The sequence below is a fragment of the Arachis duranensis genome, chromosome 3 (assembly GCF_000817695.3).
Source record: "Arachis duranensis cultivar V14167 chromosome 3, aradu.V14167.gnm2.J7QH, whole genome shotgun sequence".
NCBI lineage: Eukaryota > Viridiplantae > Streptophyta > Magnoliopsida > Fabales > Fabaceae > Arachis > Arachis duranensis.
The window spans coordinates 21,302,825-21,328,502 of NC_029774.3; the positions used below are offsets into that span (position 1 = coordinate 21,302,825).

Sequence of the window (25,678 nt, forward strand, 5' to 3'; positions counted from 1 at the left end):
ATTATTAGATAATAAATGGTAGAATTTAATTTTTATATGTCATAAAAATATTATTTTTATTTAAAATACGACTTAAACAAAAATTATCATAAAAAATTATTTTTAATATTTTATTAGAGTAGTTGTTTTATAAGAATTTAATAAATAATGAAGGACAATGAGGGAATTAAGAATTTATGAGGGAAAAGCCTTATGCATTGGGAGATTTCTATCAACACCATAAAGGGGACCCAATGGAATTTGAAATGAAGCTAATAGAAATGGGTATGAAAGCATGGAGTGGACAGAAGTAAATTGGCTTCTTCAAATTTGGGGTCTGGCTGTGGCAGTTTATGTGTAGTGATAATGAGAGTATACTAGTGAAACTGCTAAGGAGTAGTGGGGGAGAATGGGATAAATAGTGCTATTAAGTTAAGGAGGTGGGCTGAATAGGTGCATGGAAGAAGGAATTGCATTTTGCATGGTGAATTTAATACCAGATATGGAAGGTCACTTTGTTTTAGATTTTGTTTGACTTTTTGTTTTTACTTTTATGTCTCTTTAATTTTTAAAAAAAGGGGCACTGCTCTTTTTTTTATTTACATTTTTAAATCGATTTTTTTTTAGAATGATATTACATGTGTATATATACAGATATTTTTGTAGTTAAGTTTAATTAAATTGGTGTAAGTCTAATAAAAAAAGGCATACATATATTTTTTTTCTTTATCTACAACATACAAATTTTTTAAGTATAGCAAATAAAATTTTGTACATAATACAAACTTATTAATATAGCACACAAATTTTTGTACATAGCAAATTTTTTATTGTGAATGTATTTTGTTAGTCGAGTAAATCAATATTTTGGGTATGTTCTTCCAAAACTTTTTATATTACACACAAATTTTTGCACATAGCACACAAATTTTGTTTTGTTGTTTTGTTGTGAATGTATTTTTTTGTTGGGTGAATCAATCGTTCTGAATATATAGTCTTTTAAAAATTTGTGTACTGCGCATCAAAATTTATATGTTATGTATTAAAATTTTTGTGTTATATACTAAAATCTATATATTATATGTATTTCATTGGTTGCGTGTTAATCTTTTGGATATATGATCTTTTACAAATTTTTGTACTACATACTAAAATTTATATATTATGTATCAAAATTTATGTATTATATATTAAACTTTATGTGTTTTAGTTTTTTTAATGAAAACGACGAGAACAATGATAATGATAATAAAAAGAGAAATTATCAATATACTTGTACCTTTTTTAAATGCATCTTGTTAGTTGCTCAAGATTACTCATTTACTCCCCATCTTTCTTACACCTGATTCCATCTTCAAGCTATAATTTGTTCTTCGTATTCTCCTCTCACCCATCTTTCATTCTTTGTTATTACTATACTCTCCCACTTTATTCGTTTAGTGAAGCATACACCTCCTATCTTGTACTTAACATCCACATTTTGCATCATTTTATGCCTTCAATCCATCCCATAATATTATTATTCTCCACCACTATCACTGTCTCTTCTTTAATATTCACCTCCTCCGAACAAAATTGAATCCCGTCATTTACTCCCGTTGTAAGAGTTTGTTGTAAATTAAGAAACGAAATTAAATTTATTATGAAAACTATCCTGATTTTGTGAAAAAAATCAGTATATTAGAGGTGGTTAATCATTTTTGTAGTGCTAAACAGTGGCGAAACTTAAAACAAAATTTTGAGGGTCAAATAAAAGATAATTATCAAGATATTTTTGGTATGAATTCCATTTAAGATAAACTAGTTTAATCTTATCTCTCTGGTTTAGGTGATATTGTCAAATTTAAAGCCGTGTTTTCCAGGGTTTCGTTCCAAAAAATTAAGGTCAAACTTATCATATGTAACTTTTTGAACTTTTGAAGGTTGTATCTCATTTTCTTCGTGATTCATTAAAGTAGAAGAACTATTTACAAGTGTTGATATTGTAAAAGTTATATGTTCTCCTTTTTAAATGTTAGCCTTCCTCTTAAAAAATGTATCAATTCTTTGATTTTTCATTATTATTTTATATAAAAATTTGAATATATATCCTGTAAAATATGTAAAGAAAAAGATAGAAGGACAGATACTAAAATTTATGATATTTATTGAATTTTTTTATCAATTTATACAAATACAATAATATTAATACTTATTGAATATTCTATTTTTTTATCATATAAAAAATTTAATTAAATAAACAGTAAAATATAAAATAATATTTAATTAAATAAATAAATAATATTTAATTTTTTATATTTGAACTTAAAGATAGAAAAGTGTTGTTTATTGAACTTATTGAGTACTTTAAGTCATGATAAAATATTTAAGTCAATTGAATTATTTTTTATCTTTTAAAAAAGTACTACTAATTTTCTTATAAAAAATTTGGGAGGGATCATAGCCCTCTTTATTTAAACTAAGCTCCGTCCTTGATGTTAAGTATAATTATTATGAAATTTAAATTAAATAAAAATAATAGTGGTTCTTGAAAAATAAGAAATACGATTAACTAAAAATAAAATAATAATATATTAAATTTAAAGACCAAATAAAAAATAATATTTAAAAAATAAATAACAATTTTATTTATTTTAATCCGACATTTATCTCATGATATATACTATAGTAAAAAAATTAAAAAAGATAAAAATTCTCTTTCATAAAAAAATAGATATTTATCTAAAAAAATATCATTTTATAATTATTATATACTCTTATACATTTTCTCTACAGAAAAATATCTTTTTCATAGAATTTTCCTCATCTCATATATACCTTTGCATGTGTTGTTTCTCTTTTTTGTAAGTGCTGTCTAGCTGTCTTGTCTGGGTCTCCCTCTCTATCTTTGGAATCTATATATAGGTTACCTATAAAAAAAAAAATAATAATAAAGACCATCTAATTTTTAAAGTGGTCTCAAGATAGAATTAGTATAGTGTACTAAAATCTTTCGTGAGATTTTAGTTGTATTAATACGTTTTTGAAATTATTAAAAATACATTACATTAGTCTTTAATCTATTTTTGGTTAATAGTGTGCATATTAACATAATTTGATGACGTGGATCATTAATTATATATATTATTTTATGATTTGATCATGTATAATTGTATAATAACGAATTAATCAATGACATATGATATGATGATATAAAAGGATGTATTATATGTCATAATATTATTTGACATGTGTTAAATAATCAAGTTATATCATGTATTGCAGTATTATTTGTCCACATATCATCTATTATATTATTATTATAAATATATTAAATTGGTTTCTGACTTTCCATTAAGTGATTTATTTTAGTTTTTAAAATTGAATGTCGCAATCAAATTAATTCCTTCACCATTTTTTTAAATTAAAAATTATCAATATCTTTCGATGTACTAATTTCACTTTTATTTTTTCATATATCGTTTAAATACAAGTACTTTTATAAAATATTTTTAAATTTTAGTTTTAGTTATACACTTTTTCTTCTACAATAATTTAATATTGATAAATTTTATAATATATAAATATGTTATTTAGAAAAATTATATAATTAATCAAATAAACTTTTTTTTTTGTTTTCGTCCAAAAATACGCGTGTATTTTAAGAAATCAAGAATTAAAATATATCATTTTTTATCTTTTGGTTTCTACGAAATACATATTTTTTGGACTAAAAAATATATTTTTTAAATTAATTATATGATTCTTTTATTAAATATCATAATCATTATTATGAATCAATTGTGTGTAAATGAACTAGGTGAAAGAGGTCTGAGATGATAGTGAGAATATTTGAAGTGCCTTTATGTGTTATAAGATGGTGGTTGAAGATATCTACAAAAAATTTCGATGCCTAAGTTAGTAAAAGCTTAAACTAATTTATGTGAGAATTGGGTTGAGAAATACCTAAATTTGTTGAGATATTTATAGAGAAAGATGATGACTGAATTGATGATCTTATCTAAAGTCAGTGTGTGATTTCTTCCTTTATTGCATGGGAAGTTATCTCAAGTTACATATTTATTAGTATTAAATTATTATAAAAAAATTTGTATGATTAAAACTAAAATTTTAAAAAATTTTATCAAAAAATATTTGTATTTAAATAATATGTGAAAAATAGAATTAAAATTAATGCATTTAAAGATATTGAAAATTTTGAATTTATAAAACAAATGAGAAAAAATTAGTGAAATAACTAATTTGATACATAATATTTAATTTCAAAGACTAAAATGAGTCATTTATGCAAAGTTAAAGATCAATTTGATACATTCACAATGATGATATAATAAATGAAATATGGACGAATAATATTGTGACACGTGACACAACTTGACACATGACTAAATAGTATTACAATACGTGGCACACTCGTCTACGTCAGCATGTCACGTGTCACTGATCGACTCGTCATCATATCATTACACGTGATTAAACTATGAATTGACATGTATTGCTAATAATCTACGTTATCAAGCTACATCAGTACACTTTTGTCAAGGATAAATTTAATACACTTTTGTCAATCTCAAAAATATATTTAATATAATTAAAATTTTGGAATAATTTTAATATACAATACCAATACCAATTTTAGATACCACTTTAAAATTTAACTCAACACATTAAATGTTATGTTATTTTATTAATGTGAAAACGTTTCCAATAGATATTCAACTATATGTTATTATATAAAAAAAAATTGCCTGACTAAATAATAACGTAAGTTTCGAATAGATGATAATTAATACATTAACAATTAAACTCAACAAAATTAACATTTTAAGGTTAATATAATCTTACACTCTGACACATGACATTCACGATCATCTAATGGGAGATGATATGAGAGTTTACCAAAAAGGCAAGCAAAATTTTATCCCAAAAATAAATAAATAAATAAATCAAGATGAGATGAAAGAAATTAGAAATTAAAGATGATCCAAAAAATAAGTTATGATGTGTGTCAACACTAGAAGACAATCCAACAAAGAGTAGTGAGTTAGTAAGCCAGAAAAAATGACCGACTAGAATATATTATCAGTCTCCTAATTAATTTTGCTATTCACAATTATAGTATTTTGGTGGAAAAAATGAATCCAAAGCAAATGGTCCAGAGAATAAATCACAAAAAATGGAAATAATGGTTTATTTGAGTAGTATATATGAGATCTTAAATGAGAGAGAACAAACTTGAAAACTACAATAAAGGTTACATGATGAAAATTTTATCAAATTTAGTAAATTCCAGTGCGGTGTAATCCAACTCTACTTTTCTTTAAAAAATTACATGTCCAAAGATATTGATAGAATGCTTCCAAGAACTAACCCAAGAAATTAAAGACATTCCAAACTGATAATCTTATTTTATTTTTTGATGTCTTCCAAACAGACATTAATAAAGTAACGTTTCATTAGATATAAAATAAAAGTTAAATTCTTTAAAAAGATACAGGAAATTGAGTAAAGATAAGTACAAAAACGCATTCCAGAATCATCAAATAAACCATATGGCTTCATGTGTCGGCTAGCTAGTGTCCTTTTCTTTTTTCAAATAATATCAAAGTAGCATGGCTTCATGGATAAGATCCTGTGATCATCATCCACTTGACCGATCATTGTTAATTAATTAATTAGATATAATTATTGGCCGGTAATTGAATTTTATCCAAGGGAAGTAATAAACTCTTACGCAACCAAGTAATGTGATTAGCTGTCCACATGGTCCACATAAAAAACATAAGAGTTGTTGATCCTGATGGAAAATGAAATTGTTAATTTTGTTGACCATTGTAAAACATGGAAAGAGAAATTGAAGAAAATGCCCGAGTAACTATTCATAGTGTGTTACTTTAAAGTATTTCTAATATTCTGTTTCAGTTTAATTTTATTTTAAATTTTATAAAATATTATATTATTAATATTTGTAAAATCACATATGATAAATAATAATTTAAAATTAAATATAAAATTTATTGTTTTAATATTTAGTTTAAATTTATTTTAAATTTTATATAAAATGATAAAATTTACAATTATATTAAATATACATAAAAAATAGAACAAAAAAAAAAAACTTGTACCATGTATATTCTAATTTAGCCACTTAATATAATGTGGTTTACATCTAGTTTTTACCATAACAACTAGTGTATGAACCCGTGCTCAGCACGGAAAAATTTATAAAAGCAAAAAAAAAATATATGCTTCGATATTTAAAATAAAAATACAAAATAATTATTATTTTAAGAAATTTATAAAATTATTATCAAAATCAAAGTTTAACTTAAAAAAGGAAGTAATAATTATTTTATATATTGTATATTTTTTAAGGTAAAATAATTATACACTGATACAGAATTTAAAATAAAATTAAAATATTTACATTAGAATACTATTTTTTCAAAGACTTCTCTATAAACAACATTGATGGTTGAATTTGCAGACATTCCTACATGATTCATAAGTAAAACTTTTAAACATCTCTTACTCTTAACTCTTGAAAGTACCACATATAGTTGTCCACGTGTAAAAACTGGTTTGGGCAAGTACAATCCAACATGAGATAAAGTTTGTCCTTGAGACTTATTAATTGTCATGGCAAACGATACTATTATGGGAAACTGTCTTCGTTGGAATCTAACTGTGACGGTTTCATTTGTTGGTACCATATTCATTCTTGGAATCAAAGCAATATGACCAACATTATTACCTATTAAGACTTCACATTCTATGACATGGTTTCCAAGCTTCCTAACTTGTAGCCTTGTACCATTACAAAGACCACTGGATTGGTTAATATTCCTCAGTAACATCACCGGAACACCAACCTTGAGTATTAATTTATGTGGAGGCAAACCAGAGCAATTTATGCTATTCAGTAATTCAGGACCGTAGAGATCTAGTTGACTCTCCATATTCCCTTCATCCATACAAATGGAATCCGAAATAAGATATAATTTTTCCCCTCCATGAATGATAGCCATCAGATGGTTGTTGACCTCTTCAACGATGTCTAGCGTGGGAGCCAATATAGTTCTTGCTTTGAAAAAATCTTTTGAGGATATGTTTTCCAAAATAATTGGATAAGAAAAATGAACCAACTCATCAAATTCCTGGTCCGAAGAAGGAATAACAATATCTCTTGAAAGACATATCTCAGATTCACCATCCATATTGTCACCTATTAGACCATCACCAACTTTCAATAACCACTCACCAAATTGCTCTGTCTCATCTTGATCTGAAGCAGTTGTCCCTAAAGAGAGTCTCATGTTTTTTGTTAGCTTGAGCACTTGACAAAACTTCCAAAGGTAAGACGAATTCACAGTTGAATGAACCATATCTTGTCTCGATCCTCGTAGAATAACAGGAAAATTTTTTCTAAAGTCTCCACCTAATACAACCACTTTTCCTCCAAAGGGCAAATCTTTGCTATATGTTGGAGAACACCTCATGATATCACCCAAGCATTTATCAAGCGCTTCATAGCAGTACCTACTAACCATTGGAGCCTCATCCCAAATTATAAGTTTGGCTTTCAACAGCCACATTGCTTGATGGGAACCAAGTTTGATGTTACATACAGAATCCTCAGTTATATTCAGCGGTATTTTGAACCTTGAGTGTGCTGTTCTTGCATTGGGAAGAAGTAAAGATGCAATACCACTCGAAGCAGCGTTTAACACTATATTACCCCTTAAGTGAATCTCAGCAGATATAAGGTTCCAGAGAAATGTTTTTCCAGTACCTCCAAGACCATACACAAAGAAAAAATCCCCTTCATCACAATACACAGCTGTAACATTTTATCGAATGCATATCTCTGCTCAGGTGTTGCGATGGCTAATATGTCTGAGGAATTTTTCTTTAAATCATCCCTGTTAAAGTTTAGCTCTTCCGTAATAACCCTTTCGGTTAACAAAGAACTATCAACTTCAATTGTTAAAGCCATATGAGGATAGTCTTTCAAGATTTTACCATAGGAATGTAAGATCTTGTCTATATTCATTATGCATAACTGCTTAATCTCATCATCTGACATTATTAACTCTGCATATTATATGATACTGTAAAAATTCAATCAAACTAAAAATGATCAATAAGAAAGAACTTTTATCATTATAATTAATAAAAACTCACCCCTCATGTTCATCACGGCTCTCTGTCGATACAAAATATTATCTGAGAGTTCATGCCAACATCTATCCTAGACATGTTCTGGTCTTGAGATATTGTTGGATGTTAATAGAATGACAAATAACCTCCTAACATATGATCCTGAGGCCCATGAGCTTTCTTCCTTAATTGCATCAATGAATTCTTTGTCATCCTGTAAGAGTCCAAGGGCAAAGCATGCATCTCTATACGTAGCATAAATTGTTCCTCATACTGTTCATATATCTCGAAAACTCATACATCCTCTTTGAGTATTTAAGAGAAGTCGTTGGTAATATTCTTCGGTATTTACTGCAAAAAACTTGGTTAAAATCTCACTTTTAAGTTGTTAAATGGATTAAGCTAAGCTATTTTTATTAGTATGTAGTTACACATCCGCATAAGAATAATTTTCCTAAAAAATATAGAAAAATAAAAAATTGTATAATCTACAGATTATAACTGTTGAAAGTTATTTAAACATTTATTTTCTAGTGTAGATAAGTCGAATAAAATGGATGTGGGGTACAGGCTGTTAAGATTTTAAATTTAAATCATTAAATAAGTAAGATCAAAATTGAATATAAACGCGTCATTACCTACAGGTACATGAGTCAACCTTCCAATTGCGAATCCTTTCTTTCGAGGAAACCACTTTGAAGAAACAAACTTGGTTGAAAAGTCAGCATAAGTCAGACTTCGAGCATAGGGATATGACATCCCAAAAACATGGACTTATGAGATATTGCTCTTTCGACGATATCATTCACATTAGAAGTTTCACCATAAACCACAGGTTGCCCATCCTCCAAATGGAATGGAAGTCTAATCACAAATGATTTTTTCTCTTAGATTTCGTATCCAAATAAACGCAAGACTGCCTCACATGCCGAAATGTACCTACAATCGTAGTAATTTCTAATTTCGTCAACAACTTGTGTGGCTTCTGACAGATCACCAGCATTGTATATAGTAGCTGTTATACGGTCATTACCCTTGTGTACATACTTAAATAGATACTTAATAGAACTTGTTTGGCATGTGTATTCTACATTTATGTGGCACCCAAACTTGAGCAACAATTATGGATTATACGAAACAGTGAACTTATTGTCTAGTACACATTCTCTTTTCTTCACTGTTCGACCATTATCAGTACGCCTATATTTGAAAAATCCGGCCTCATCAATGAGTGTTCACTGTCTAAACTCTTTAGGATAGAACTTTGAATAGGGTCCATTCTTCATGCAAGGTGAATTCTTGTTGTACGGACCATATGGACCATGTACCATGTAATTTTGAACAGCTCCATGTAGATTTGGCCTTTCATTTTCATCAGGAATCTTAGCTGTTGTATGTTTATCTATGTCATCTGGTGTTTGTGGCTTGAACTCGTTACTCATGAATAAAAGGATATGTGCATGCAGAAGCCCTCTCTTTTGAAACTCTACAGTGCAAACGTCTAAAAATTAAAAAAGACAAATGAGCAAAGCATTATAACATAAGATTTTAATAAAGCGTTGCATAAACACAGACTTACATCCCAAAATTTTGCCAAAGATTTTTTTCTCTTTTAGGTCATCAATCAAACCATCAAGCTTGATCTTGAAAACTCGACACAATATATCAGGACGGTCTTCTGCTTTCAATCCAATGGGAGTCACATCTCTTTTTATCTCATCATATTCAGGGTTACAGGTCATAGTGATAAAATAGCTAGGATATCATGTATATCTGCAAATTACAAATGCATCTTTACAATTATTCATCATATACCTAGGTCCACCGATAAAAGTACTGGGAAGAATGATTCTTTTGCCAAGCCTTGCAGCATCTACATCCTCGTTTATAAGACTTCCATGTAGACATTTGTATATATCAACCCTCAACTGTGGTTGTTTACACCTAAAGAATTTTAACCTCTCTGATTCCACTATTGTGTAGGCATCTACCAGAAACTGTTGGAATAATCTCTTTGATCTCAAAATTAACGGAGATTCACCCGTCCTTTCTGTAGTAAAAAAGCAAAGAATTATCGCAAAGTGATTGTTTTGTTTTTCTTTGTAGGCCTAACGGTGATAGAATCTGATGTTGCAATACCCAAACTAAATCCATCTTTTCCATGCAGAAACAACAATGGATATTGCAAGGCTAAATAAGATAGATGAAAAACATCAATCCGCTGGAGCTTTCTAGATTGACTCTCTATAATAATATCTCTATCTTTGCTAAGTTGTTCGACATTGCCAACAATCAATGCAGCCACTTCAGATGCAGACAGCAAGTTGTATGTCCTGCCATCTGTAGTCCTTTTACTAATTAACTTAAGCTTTATATTTGTGCAATTTTCCTGTTTGTACCTATCTCTTGCATAGCAAAAACTCTTTGCCAAACTATTATATTTGTCTAGCATGTTTCTTAATATTGCCACAATTTCCCTATCTCGCTCATTCATAGCTCCATTGGAACTGTGAAAAGAAAAAATAATAAAATTTATGTTATTTTCTCTCACAGATAAGAAATAACTAAAAAGTTTGACTGGTTGCAAAAAAATTACCGAAGTGTGCCTATTCGATTATCAATCTCATTTTCTGTGTCATAGATATATAGCTGGGCAAATGTTGGTCGCAAACTATCAGGAGGAAGTAAGCTACCAATGCTATGGTAGTTTTGATCCCCAAGCTTAAAAATTGGAAGAGCAGTCCCATTGTTCACCCCACTGTCAATTTTTTCGGCCGTTGATGTAAAACAAAATATTGAATTAAATGTCCTTATATTTTTTTAGGAAATGAATACTTCTTTGATCTCCTCCAATATGAAGCTGAATGAGCTCATCAGGAGGCACAGAAAGTAGAAGAAGCTCGATCTTTTCTTCCATACAACATATGAAAACTTTGGTTGGGACGACTGTTTGGATTTAGCAAGCCTTTTTCCAGACCACATCCATGCTTTACAGTGTTGACATTGATAAATAGGATTTCCTATATCCCAGACATCTGCCGAATGAACTCTCTTTAGATACTCAGTTGTCATACCGATGCAATTTAGTCCATGATGTACCCAAAGATGCAAATAAACATACAGATAAAATTTTTACATACCGTCTAAGGTTTCTGAGGATGGTATAAAATTATCTTCCATATCCACATCCAACATTAAGTCATCATAACCATTCAAAACTACAATAAATAAAAATTATAAAAAAGCAAATATATATGTTGATGTATTACTAATAATTCATATCTCTTGCAAACTACAAACTTAAATTCTTGATATAATGAGAAATTACCTTCATCATCAACAAAAGGGTCAACATTTTGACCACTTTGTATGTCACCGCTTGATGGGTGCATCCTAACAGTCGATAAATTTACATCTTCATAAAGTTGTGCTAAATTAATAGCCACCGAAGCAACAACAGAGGAAGATTGTCTTTTTTGCACCCCAATTATAGTAGAACTTCTTTACAAAAAATTTAATTTTATTCAATTAAACGTTAGACACTATACGAAAGAAAAGAATATAATAATGATGATCATCTTTTCTAAATTACCTTTCTGTTAGGCACGATCTGTGGGAATCGCAGTATGATGGAAGCTGATTTTGCGGAACGACTTCCGTTACATTATTGGCGGGTCCTTATACACTAGAGTATGCTAGAATTGTAATAAATCTATGTTATATAAATGATTTCTGATGAGGTATACTTTTTGTTAAATATTGGTGTATGAATCATTTGACAATCATTAATTATACGTACTATTTGTTAACACGGACAGTGGAGTTCTTGTCAATGAGGAATCTGTTCATAGAGTTAAAGATTTAGATCTTATCTCTGATATAGAAGGTCTTGCATAATTAGGAGGAGTATTTTCCTGTCCAATTCCATGCGAGACACAGTGTACACCATACATAGATAGTTGCTTCCCTATGAATGAGTAATGAGAAATAACAGAAAATTTTTGTTATTAAACTGATATAAATTAAATTTAGATAAATATGAGTCAATTACAGTGAAAAAAATGTCACATTTATCTTTACTGGATTGTAAACTGAGAATATTAGATGATGACACTGTTCTTTGACTTGTAGTAATAATAATATGATGCACATTTTTATATATGTCAAAATTTGTATTATTGTTGTTCTTCGACACTGTTAAGTCAAGAAAAATAAATGAAACACAAATAATAAGTATTCAGTTATCTAATCTCGTATTTGATTTTATACAATTTTAGTAGTATACTTTCGTAGTTAAAATTTTTTTTGTATTGGTTTAGTTTTTTTGAATTATTTTTTAAATTATTAAACTAAATCAATGAGTATCTATATCATATTATTTAAGATATACCCAGTCATGACTTAAAAATAAATACAATTCAATTTAAATAATAAATAAAACTCTAAATTTAAATATAATTTTAAAATTTTAATTTATTTAAATCGTGTTAAATAGATCTACACAAAAGCATCAAATTTTATATTTTTCCAATTAATATAGAATTTTATGTATTAATTTAGATTAAATAGTATATTATTTTAAATTATGACAGAGTATATCTTAAATAATATTAAATAATTAATTAACCTAAATAGTACATGAAGATTTGAGACTTTTTTATTTATATACGCATGAGAAAAATATTATTTCCCATAATGCGAATGGCTTAAAAGTGTTCTTGAATTGCGCATGGCCATTTCATGTGAAGCATCAACGAAATGGAATTAGCCTTTATTTTAAGGGAGGTGAACACGAAATGGATGAGAAGGTACTGTGTGCGTAGAAAACCCATTCCAAGGGAGGCAGCCATGAAATAGAGCAAGTCATGTATACCAACCACGAAATGGAACAATCCATAACTGTCACACGCAAAATGGGAACTTCAATGGAGCTGAACACGAAATGAGCCACTCCTTATCTCTCTCCCCCTCCGATTTTCTCGAATCCTCCCTCATACACATAAACAAAATACTGATGGACAAAGGTTAAGAGAGAAATAAAATTATTGGTTGATTATTGACAAAAAAAAAATGGTTTTCGATTTTTATTTTCATGTGTGCCTGTGCATATATATGAAAGTTTAAATTTAAAGATGGATAAAATATTGTTTTAGTTCCTACTATTTAAATTAAGTCTTAGTTTTATTTCTAGTGTTGTATTATTTTTTTATTTTAGTCCTTTTGTTAAAATGATTTTTTAAAATATTTTTTATTATAATTTTTCTTTAATCAAGTGAGTCTAATTCATCCAAAATTTAGTTTAAAAAGTAAAAGTCATCTTGTACTTAAGTTATAAATACTATTTATCTTTATATATTTTGAACAAAAAGATTTATATGTCTCATATTTTAAAATATGAAAATTATTTTTGTATTTTTAATTAATAAATTTTATTTATTTTAAATTAAAAAGTCAAGAATTTATTTATCATTTTCTCTAAAAATTATGTGATGAGTCTAAATGCCAACGATAAGTATTCTCTTTAAGCACTCTCAATAATCTTATTATTATTATTATTATTATTATTATTATTATTATTATTTACCAAAGGATGTGTTGATCGCAGCAAGCCATTTATCTCTTTCACCCTGCATCCGTTCTATAAGTATTCTCCTTTTATGATCCTCAGTCAATTGCTTCATGCGCTTGACCTGGCCTTCAGCTTCTGCTATTGCTTTAACTATAATAGTTTCTTCTTCTATCTCAGCACGCTCTCTCTCTCAGTCTGACGCTGCGGTGGCTGCGGGCTCGCGATTTGGAGAGCTAGGAATTTTTTTTCAATTCAAAATTTCACGTCAATTTCAGAGAGGAGAGGAGTGTGAGAGTGAGACTGGGTTACAGGCTTAAGCCGTTGGAGATTTAGGTTTTTTTTTTAAGTCAAAACGGCACCGTTTGGAGAAGTTATTAACAAACTGAAAATTCTTTAAAAAAACCAATCAATTCTAACGGTTTACCGATTAATCACATATTCGACCGATTTTGTAATCAATTTTTTTGTCAGACGATTTATTCATAACATCTTTTCAGTCATTTTTAAATTTTATAAAATTATTTATAATAATTACAAAAAGTGCTCATAATAAAAAAATTTAAAATTTTATAAAAATATTTTATTTAAAATTATTAATAAAATCTTAGTTGTACTTTGTTTCAAAATAAATAATTATAATAATATTAATATTTTATATAACAACCCATACAAAAAAATTCAAATTTCATACAATTTTTTTCGTTCATTTTTAATAGTTCATAAATACAAAAAAATATTGTACAAAATTTAAATTATTTTTGTATTAATTTTTATATAAAATACCCATATCATTATAATTATTCAGAAGTGGCATATAATTCGAATCTTATGAATTCAATTTAGTACGTATTTGTCTAAATCGAATTTATTCAATTCGATTTATATAGAAATGCAAATTCGATTTATTTAATTTAATTTATTTTTATATGTGGTATGATTTAATTGAAAGAACAACAATTTATACTGCTTCGTAAATTTTTCTATAATTTTATCTAGTATCAATAAAATTTCACTATCACTGGTTTTAAAAAAAAATTAAAATCTAAAACGATGGTTAAAAATAAATAAAGAGAAAAAGATTTAATTCTTTTATAATTGTATGCGTTTTTTTTTTCTGATTTGTGTTTTTATCACAGTCCACAAGTTCTATGTTTTATAAATTAACGTTAATTCATATATAGTATATAAATAAATTTAATTAGAATAAATAACAATTTATTTATTTTATTTTAGATTTTATAAATGAAAAGACTAATTCACTAATATAACAAATTATAATTAATGTAGTATAATTACTTAAGTAATATAAATTATAATAAATTATATTAATTATATTAATATTTAAATATCTAATCAAATTAATTAGTTGATATAATTAAGTCAGTGCCATAAATTTTATTGAATGAGTTAAAATAATTAAATCGGAAAACACTCTTTGAAGCATGCCACGTCAACTTTATCATTAAGTGTAGACATCCGATTTTTACATAATAGAATAGATGATAGAATTTTTATTATAGTTTTTAGAATTACATACATCAATTTCTTAGGATTCTTTTTAATCCTATCAAAGAACACATAAGTTTCTTACTAAATTTGTAACCACTAAACTACCTAATTTAGACTTTAATACTAAGTACTCTCCAAACTTAGTAAAGAGAACCTGACAAGTTCATGACAAAAAACAGAAAATACATAAAAAAGATTTGATACATTCAATGACTTTTTTTACAAGTATATCTCTCTTTGTCTTTTTTCTCAATAACTTTACTAATGCCTCACATATTTGTCTTTATCATTAAAACAAAAAAAACTAAATTAAAACATATTCAATGAACAACATACAGGAGAAGATAAATATAACAAGAATGCTATAAAAAAAATCAGATTTAGTGCTCTTACTACTTACCTTCAATTCTTGGTTGAATGCTCCTTTTATATAAGTGCATTACTTCTAAAACTTGAAGTTGTTCTTGGTAACAATTGTTGAGCATCAAGGGCTAAAACATGATTGTATTCTCCTTCAAAAAATGAATACAACATAAGATTAGTGGAGGTGCAAAATGACAGAGAAACAATGTTACAGTGACAGAAGATCATGGGCAGGAATGTGCTGTCTTTGTTGTTTCTTTTTCTTTCTTTTGTGGGTAGCAAGTTGTCCTTGGTTGTACAAACCAAAACTGCACCATTTAATTTTTTTTTTTGGCTCCAAGTTTTGTTAATTTTCCTCCATCATACTTTGATGTAAATGATTTGGTGCCAAAGATGAAATAAACACACTTTTTCTTCTTGCTATGTGCTATACTCGAATATGAAATGCTGGACTAAAATGCAGAATGCTTTTTGTTATTCCTGTCCAACTTATAGCTGCAATGCCCATTTAATTTTGTCCAAAACTGATCAATGTTTTTTTTTGTACTGAGCAACTTTTCTTATTTGGATCTACATAAATAACATTCATCAAATACCATTTGAACTTTTAAACCCAAACAACCAACTTGGGTTGGTCGAGTGGTCAGCTCACTTATCCGCTTAAACAAGTGTCGGGAGTTCAAATCTCACATTATGCATGCAGCAACCCATTGGCCAGCGGCAGACCCTTAATTGAAGCTCAGATCCGCAACGGATTAGTTCTTAACCTGACGAGTTGGGGATACCGTTTGGGTAAACTAAAAAAAAAAAAAATCAAACTAATATTATTATTTTTTAAACTTAACATAGACGGTGACTTATTTTTTGTGAGCATATAATATTTTTAAAAATTTAATAGATTTTTACCAAAGTAAAAATGTCTTTCTAAAATGAAACAAGTTTTATTTTATTAATTGTCTCAATCAAAGAATTATTAAAACCATTTTGCTTTATACACACGTAAATTTTAAAAACTTAAAACCATTCTATTAGAGTTATTCTTAATATCGTTAAAATTATCCATAGAGGTTTTGGTTTCAAATCTTGATAGTTTGAATAAATAAACATAAATCCATATCATTTGGTTAGGTGTGCCATGTGCTATGTTATATTAGGTGGATTTGTCATTAGATGTGTCCTTCAATGGTTTCTTGGCTCTTTGTTGAAATGAGTCTATATTGACCTATATTTTATACTGAAAGATATTTTCCTCCTTTGTCGTTGCTGTGATCAATATTCGAACTTCGAAAATTATAAAGTTTCTACAACTAAGTTCAGAAGAGGAGTTGGATGATAAAACCTCCGAATATAATTATTATTATTTTTTTATTAAAAAAACGGGGCTAAAGCCCAAGAAGAGATTACAGAGAAGAGGTCATTCGGGGTAACAATACTCCTCTTAAATCATCAGCTAAGATTTGTTTAACACCTTAGGGGGTTGATCTAGAAAAAGAAAATTTGGATGCATGCTTATATTCTCTTTCTCTTTCGCAAGCTAGTCCGCCAGTTGATTGCTTTCTCTGAAGTTGTGTTTCAATACTATCATCCAATTTTGATCTATACATTGAGCAATTCTCCGAATTAAAGGGTCATGGTGATATTTGCTTTTCTCTCTAGCATTGAGCATCACTGTTACTGCCTTTGAGTCTATTTCTACCATCACTTTTTTAAACCTTAAGTCCCAAGCAATGTTTATGCCATGTAAAACTCCTCAAAGTTCCGACTGGTATGCAATGCACACTCATATATTAGTCATAAAACCAGCCACCCACATGCCTTGGTCATTTCTAATGACTTCATCACATCCGGCTATGCTTGGGTTTCCTATAGAAGCTCCTTTCGGATTAAACTTGATCCACCCGTTAGGTGGGGTTGTCATTGCTATGTGTGTCTCTCTTCTCCTGGGCGTAGGTTTGACAAGACTTTCCTTATCAAAGGCTTGTTTTATGCCCTTGACATAATCGAATATGAATTTGTGTGCCTTCGATTGTCTTTGGAAAGGTGGGGAGAATACCTTTCTGTTTTGCCATTTTCATAGCCACCAATAAGTTACTAAACAAAGGGATTTTCAGTCATTGTGGTTTGGTTCTCCGATTTCTACTGTAAGGTTTTAGCGAAACCAGACATCAAAGGGAGCTCTAAAGACGGAGTTTAGATGAGAATGATTGATCATGACTGACCAAATACAGGATGTCTTAAGTAGACAATCCCTTAGGATATGTAGTTGTTTTCAAGTTGTCCCTCGCATTTGTGGTAGTTCGGATATGATCCCATGAATCAAGCTCTTCTACTAGAGGTTAACAACTTGTTGTGGATAGCAAGCCAATTGAAAGTTTTAACTCTTTGCGGCCCTTTTCACTTCCACACAATGTTCCAAATTTGGTCTTGTTCTTTCCCATGTTGCGTAATGTTCTTGTAAGCGCTTGCCACGCTAAAGCTTCCATCATTGGTGAGGCTCTAAAAGTATCTATTCAGGCCCAGATCATCCCTTGGAGGGTGGTAGGCTCGAATTTTGTTTGTTATATGAGTGGGAAGGTACTTGTTTATGAGCTCCAGATCCCATTCCCTGTTATTTCTAACAAGGTCCTTCGCTTTGAATTCTCTGTAGGAACATTAACAAATTAACCAACGTTTCTCCTGTTTCATCCATTTGTCTAGCCAAAAGTTAACTCTCTCCCGATATCTAATGGAGCAGGATATATTTCTCAGAGTTTCCTCCCAATTAGCTTTGCAAGGTTATTCCAATATCGCAAATCTGAGCTTGTAATAGGAAACTTAACACATACGTTTTTTTGTCTCCCATATTTACTGTACAGGACTCTTGCCTAAAGAGCTTTCGGTTCTATGATTATCTTCCATAACAATTTGTCGATTTCATGAGAAAAGCATCATTCAACAGGCTTAGGTTTCGAAAACCCAATCCTCTCAAATTCAAATGCTTGCACATGTGTTTCCAGCCAATAGCGTGAAACTTTCGTCCTTCTTCACTATCGCCCCATATTAACTGCTTTTGCATTTTTTCCACTTCATAACATATGCCCTTAGGGACTTTTTCATGCATCATCTTATAGTTGATAGCTGCGCTTATCACAGACTTAGCCAAAGTTATTCTACCTACAAAGGATAAGCAATGTGCTTTCCATCCCCTCATCTTTCCCTTAGCTTTTTCAAGTGTTGTCTTGTAATTTTTCTTGATTTTTCTTTCATTCGTTATCATGGAACTCAGATAACATCCCAAGTAAGGGACCTCCTTATATCCACTAATCTCACAAATATATGCCCTTTCTCCTCTTTGCACACTTTTGGAAAAATAAATAGATGTTTTAAACACACTAACCTTCAATATTGAGGCCTCACTAAATTGATGAAGAGCATCCAACACTGTTCTCATTTGCTCCTCCGAAGCTTTGGCAAAAAGAAGAATGTCATCGGCAAAAAGGAGGTGAGAGATAGCAGGTCCATTCCTCCCAGCTTTCATTGGAACCCATTCTCCATTCATCACTTTCTCCTTAATCATATGAGAACCTCTTCCTGGATGAAAAGCTTCAATTTTGACCCCATTCCAAATTAATTTATAAGAAATCGAGGAGATTCAGTCTATGATGATGGTAATAATAGATTCAGGTAGTCCATATTCTTTCAACACATCTTCCAAAAAATGCCAATTTAGCCGGTCATAAGCTTTCTCAAAATCAATTTTAATAGACATAAATTGACTCTTCCCTTTCATCTTCTTCATATCATGCACCATCTCCTTTGCTATTATGATGTTTTCATGGATGATTCGTCAAGGGACAAAACTGGTCTGGTTTGGAGTTATATTTTCTCAACCAGCAACTTTGTGAGACATTTGTAAATAACATTACATAAGACGATCGGTCTAAACTGGGTTATAAACTCAGGTTGGTTAGTTTTGGGAATGAGAGCTATAAGCGTCTAGTTCATATGTTGTATAAGTGACGAATTTTTTCAAGCTTCTTTGATGAATGGGCAAAGGGATGTTCCAATGGTCTCCCAGTTTTCATTATAAAAGACAGCATGGTACCCATCTTCTTCGGGCGCTTTAAGGGAACCGATGTTAAAGATAGCAGCTTTTATCTCCTCATTTATCGACATCTTGGATAGATCAATTCTCTATTGGCTTGTCATGTCAGGGAAAGTAAACAAAGTTTGGGGATAGGGCCTTGAAGTATTTTCTTTCTGATAAAGCTTTTTAAAGAAATGCAAAGCTTTATTCTTCAGCTCTTCCTGATCTTCACACCAAGCTCCTCCTTCATCTCTCAATTTGATGATTTTATTCTTCCTCCTTCTGATAACCGTTTTAGTATGGTAAAATTTAGCGTTTTGATCACCTTCCACAATCCACCTTTGCCTAGATTTTTGAAGCCAAAAAATTTCTTCTTGCTCGAGAATTTCTTGAAACTCTTTTTTTAGTTCCTTTTCGAGTCTTTCCAAAAAAGAGTTTTGTCCGTAAGATGGAGCCTTCTGTATTCCAGCCAACCTATTTAAAATTCTCCCCTTTCTTTTGAACATTTGGCCAAAAATCTCTCTATTCCATTTTCTCAAATCATCCGAATTTTGACAGGGCACGCGAAAAAGATAGCTGTGCATTCCAAAACTCAGTCACAACTCTTTCGAAATGGAAGAGCTTCTCTCCCCTATCAACACGATCCGGGTCAAGCACTGTCAGCAGAGGATGGTGGTCAGACTAAACTTGCGGAAGCACCTAGATTTTGGCCTCAGGGAACATGATACGCCACTCAACGTGTGAATAGGCCTTATCTAATCTCTTAAATACTCGATCCATACTGTCTCTTATGTCTCCAACCCATGTAAATTTCGACCCTGTGTATCCCAGGTCTATTAATTTGCATATTTCAATCCAGCATTTGAACCTGCGACAAGCATGGAGGTCTACCCTAGCTCCCTCTTTCTTTTCCCCTTCATCTGCTATATCATTATAATCTCCTATCAGCATCCATGGCTCCTTGTTACTAATAAAAATCCCCACAAGTTCATCCCACAAAATTTTTCGATTTCCTTCCTATAGGCTTGCATAGACAGTAGTTAGGAGCCAAGTCCTATTTCTTTTATCTCTGATTCTCAGATGGATAAACTGCCTATGGGAGGTAATGCATTGAATTCCTAGATTATTATTGTTTCAAAGAATCTAAATTCCACCTGAAAATCCCACAGCTTCTTCTCTAATAGAGAAAAAGAAACCCATTTCTCGAATAGCCTTACTAGCAGTATCTCCACTGCACTTAGGTTCAAGTAGCATGACTATACTAGGTCTGTTCTGATTAACAAGATTCTTAAGGGTGTGAACTGTAGCTTTGTTCACGACCCCTCTTATATTCCAAGCCATGATAATCATAGTAAAAGAAAGGAAGGAAGGAAAATACGAACCCCAGGAGTTGGCTAAGGAGGCCTTTCACACCAATTGCATTTTATCTCCCTGCAGTAGGGATTCTTCACGATTATTTTTTTCATATTGGATTTGAACCTCCTCTTCATTCTTTTCTGCCATATGCTTCTCCACCTGAATCATGGCATTAACCAATACTTCAGATTCCACCGAGCTAAAATCTAGTGGTTTGGATTTCGGTTGAGTTTCCATGTCAATATCATCTTTTTCAGTAATCGAAATAACTGAAGTTTGGATGTCCATACTAGAAGCGGTGTCCATCCAATTCTCCTGGAAGTATTGTTGGTTGTTGGCATTAAGAAACTGGGACATTGGGTTGGGGTTCCAATAAGGTCAGGTTGGGTTGATATAAAAAGGACTTGGGTTGGGCTTTGGGTTGTAATGGTTGAGGGGTTAACAACATTTATTTGGGTCTTATTTGGGCCAGGTTTGGGTGACAGGTTATGTTTCTTGGTTATTTGCGGGTTTTTAGTCGGGTTTCTTGATAGGGTAGAAGCTTCTATTACCTCATCTGCTTTTGACTTTTGTACCTTCTTTAGATTCCTTCTCTGCCTCCACTACCTCATGCTGTAGTGCTGCAAAATGCGACGTCCTTCCTTCTCCCACACCATCCTGATCATTTCCTTTTTTGTTTCCTCCACTACCCGAGCTTTCCCCATTCTTCACTATTTTCCTTTCACGTGTTGCCCTCTGTACTAGCAGCCAAGGACCAAAACGGTCAGAATCCTCTTCAGCAACTTCTTTGCCCTTGGAAGGAGAAGGATTTCCAGTTTTGTTCACGCCTTCAACCTCCATTTTATGTTGAATTACTAGTTTACTACTTCCTTTTGTTTTTTCTCAAGGCACAGCCTTCTCATGTCCAATCTTCCTACAGTGAAAGCAAATTTGATGGATCTCTTCATACTCCACGTTATGAGTTGCCCCATTGATCTGGAGCTGAGACACTAAAGGTTCATCAAGATTGACTTCAACACAGAGCCTGGCAAATTTTCCTCTTGTATTTATGCCGTGTTTGTATTAATTTTCATTCTTCTCCCAATAATGCTTCCAATTTTCTCCAGAATCAATCTGTTATAATATTCAATTGGTAGTCCCAGAAGGTGTATCCAAGCTGCAATCTTCTCTATATTTGCATTACTCGAGTTGAAATCTGGTTGCCAGAACTTGATGGTCAGGTAATGGTCCAGGATTTTTCATGGACCTTCCATCAAAGCATAATCTAAATCCTCGGAGTTATAGAACCTGACCAAAAAGAAATCATTTCCAATGTCTATAACGTCTAAACTTCCCATCTTGGCCCACATAGCTTCGAGCCTTCTCTTCAGCACTGGTTAGAAAATCTTCCTTCCAAGGAATTTAACGACCAGGGTCTCCCACCATGCCTCTATCAGATCTTTCTTCACTGCTTCACTGATAACAAGGTTATAGAGCTCTGTTGCAGTTTTTTTTCACAATACTTTCTTGTAATTCATCTTCCTAATTTGTGACTGGTTTTTTATTGACCTTGTTTTCTGTTGTCCTTCTTCCATCCCATTTTCCTGAGCGAACTGCATTAGCAAAGGATTTTTTCTCCTTCTGGCCACCCTTCCAGTTATTATCATCCATAAGATCGGGTTTCCCTTCAGTCATCCATTCTTAATGCTTGGGGTTTAATGGTCGCCCTTCCAAGAAGACCTTGCGTTCCATGGATTTTCTCACATTTTTCATCTTTCTTGTATACGTTCTCCATCTTGTCTTGCATATTCTCTAGGTTCATGCGATCCAGAGGTCCCCCCTCTCACATAACCTCCCCTCATGTGTTTCCGTCAGCCGTTCCTTTAAAATTCTCACAATTCTTACAATTCTCACAACCACCTTACTTGAACAGGAACTGTTTTACAGGCTCATATATCTGTATCCTTAAGTTCTAAGGTAGTGTTTGGTAGAGAGACAGAGACTGGAAAATTGAGATTGAGAGATAGAGACTAAGAGACAGAGACAAAAATAAATTTTAGTATTCTGTTTGGTGTAAAGTGAGAGATAGAAATTGAAACAAGAATAAAACTCTAATTTAATTTGCAAAAAAGATAAAATTGAAATTAATTAATTGAAATGAGGGTATTTTAAGTCTAAAATGTTATCAAAATTTCAGTCTCCGTCTCTAAAAATTTCAGTCCTTTGTGTCCCTACTTTTTGGAGGTACTGAAATACTGAAATTTTAGGAATAGAGACAGAAATTTTAGTACCAGTCTCTGAGCCAACAAACATGATACTGTGTCTCAGTCTTCCAGTCTCTGTCCCATTACCTCAAAACAAACACTACCTAAAGGAACAGGAACCAAAGTCTGGTGAATGAACTATATTAGTGAGATGCGCATGCCATCTGAACAACAAAGGATCATTCTCGCCACAATCTTGTGGTCGTGATAGTCGTATAGTGTTCTGACAAATTCAACTTCCGAATATAATTTTGGGCTGGTGTTAAAGGAAACAATGCCTAATCTCGGCCCGGCCTTTATAAAAGAGGTGGAATTTGATATGTTCAACATCTTACTATAAATTTTGAGTTGAGTTTTCAACTTTTCATCATAATTTTATTATTGACGTGTACTCCATCTTAAGCTCATAACCAAATTCCGATCTTAAAGCACAGAGAGAACCAAAACAAAAACAGAAACCTCCAACCCGGTCATTGACAGGTTAGCATTATCTCCCAACCACCACCCACAACAATGGAACCCACTACACCAAACTCATTCACGATTCTGCATAAGTCAAAGATACGGGCAATGGCGCTCACCAAGCATCTCGGATCACACAAACTTACATCCTACTCGCCTATAAAACTAAACCAAATGGCCTATGAAGCGGCAGGTCACAGAACTCATTCTCACTTATTATTCTTTATTCCTTTATAACTCGCATACTTACTTGAGCGTCAGAGTGCTTTGTGCAGGTGCTCCTCCGCCATGTTTCAGAGGGCCGAGGTTAATCCGCAACGCTACCCCTGGACGGCGTATATCTCGACCAAGGATCCAAGCGCCCACTCGGAAGCCATATACCTCAGTGTACTCAGGATGAAACATTTGTCCCCACCATGGGACCCGAGAATTAACCTAACCCCACCTTTTTACTTCATATTACACTTTGTATCTTCTTTGTGCAGGGTTTCTCAACTCTCCAATATGGCCGATAATGGAGTTCACCAAATCACTCAGGCCGAGCTCCTGGCCCAGATGGCAGAACTACAAGCTGAAGCCCGAAGACTCGCTGAGATGTCCACTCAAAACAACGCCAGCAAACACGAGGAGAATGGCCCCAAGGGCCCAGTCAAAGACAACACAGACCTACTGAGCGTCAACCCACCAAAGGAGAAGTTTACCTTGGACAACCCGTTCTCCGAGAAAATCACCAACTATCATATGCCGAATAATTTTACACTGCCCTCTTCCCTTGAGCCGTATAAGGGGATTGGTGACCCCCGGACTCATATTAAGAAATTCCAATCTATGATGTTCTTTAATGGCCCTAACAATGAACCCATGTTTTGCAGGGCTTTTCCCACATACCTTGATGGAGCTGCACTACTTTGGTTTTCAAAATTACCTGCAGAATCAATCTCTTCATTTGAGGAGTTGGCGAAGTCCCTCATCAACTACTTCGCGGTGGCGCAGATATATGTACACGGGTCACACTACCTAGGAACCATCCGCCAAGGTCCACAAGAAATCCTAAAATACTATATGATGAGATTCGTAGAGGCCATCATGGAGATACCAGACCTGGACCCTGCTGTCCACCTACACGCCCTCAAGGCCGGTCTCAAGCCCGGGAAGTTCAGAGAAACAATCGCGGTAACAAAACCGAAAACATTGGAAGAATTTTGAGAAAGGGTGGTGATAAACCACTATTTTATGGTTTATCTTATGCTCAATTGAGTGATTTTTATCAACTCTTTACCCACTTATTCATATGATTTGCATGTTTTACATTTTCCTTCCTGATTCTGTGATATGACTGAAAACATGATTCTTTGACTTTTATTTTCTTTTATTTAATCCTCTCTTATTACCATTAGATGCCTTGATATGTGTGTTAAGTAATTTCAGGAATTACAGGGCAGGAATGGCTTAGAGGATGAAAATGAAGCATGCAAAAGTGGAAGGAATACAAGAAGTTGAAGGAACTGAAAAGCTGTCAGCCTGACCCTCTCACACTAAAATGATCATAACATGAGCTACAGAGGTCCAAATGATGCGGTTTCACTTGCGTTGGAAAGCTAATGTCTGGGGCTTCAATTTGATATATAATTCGCTATAGTGGCCGTACAGTTAGGCGATGCGAACGCGTGCTCCACGCGGACGTGTCGCATCTGCGAAAATCAGCATGGCAGAATTCGTTTCCAGCGAATCCTGGGCTATTTCCGGCCCAGTTTCAAGCCCAGAAAACACAGATTAAAGGCTGCAAAGTGGAGGAATGAAAGGGATACTTCAGATCAGACTCATATTTCACTTTTCATAATTTCGATATAGTTTTAGAGAGAGAGAGGCTCTCTCCTCTCTCTTAGGATTTAGGATTAGGATTCCTTTTAAAGGATTTAGGATTTATTATTATTTCAACTTACAATTTCTTCTGAGTTCCATGTTCAATGT

General features: G+C 32.1%; 3 protein-coding genes across 3 annotated transcripts; 1 reads left to right on the plus strand and 2 right to left on the minus strand.

Annotated features, from left to right (window-relative positions):
- Positions 1 to 6,407: 6,407 nt before the first annotated feature.
- Positions 6,408 to 8,065, minus strand: LOC107477922 (uncharacterized). Its single transcript, XM_016098018.1, has 2 exons — positions 7,816 to 8,065; positions 6,408 to 7,771 (listed from the first exon to the last, which is right to left on the minus strand). The coding sequence occupies exons 1-2, from the start codon at positions 8,063 to 8,065 to the stop codon at positions 6,408 to 6,410; spliced, it is 1,614 nt and encodes a 537-aa protein (XP_015953504.1).
- Positions 8,066 to 18,467: 10,402 nt separating this feature from the next.
- LOC107477920 (uncharacterized) lies at positions 18,468 to 20,987 on the minus strand. Its single transcript, XM_016098017.1, has 2 exons — positions 20,801 to 20,987; positions 18,468 to 19,162 (listed from the first exon to the last, which is right to left on the minus strand). The coding sequence occupies exons 1-2, from the start codon at positions 20,985 to 20,987 to the stop codon at positions 18,468 to 18,470; spliced, it is 882 nt and encodes a 293-aa protein (XP_015953503.1).
- A 2,828-nt stretch (positions 20,988 to 23,815) lies between these two features.
- LOC127745458 (uncharacterized) lies at positions 23,816 to 24,913 on the plus strand. The gene is made up of 3 exons (XM_052258189.1): positions 23,816 to 23,900; positions 23,983 to 24,094; positions 24,193 to 24,913. Exons 1-3 carry the CDS (start codon positions 23,816 to 23,818, stop codon positions 24,911 to 24,913), a joined length of 918 nt encoding a protein of 305 aa, XP_052114149.1.
- Positions 24,914 to 25,678: the final 765 nt, after the last annotated feature.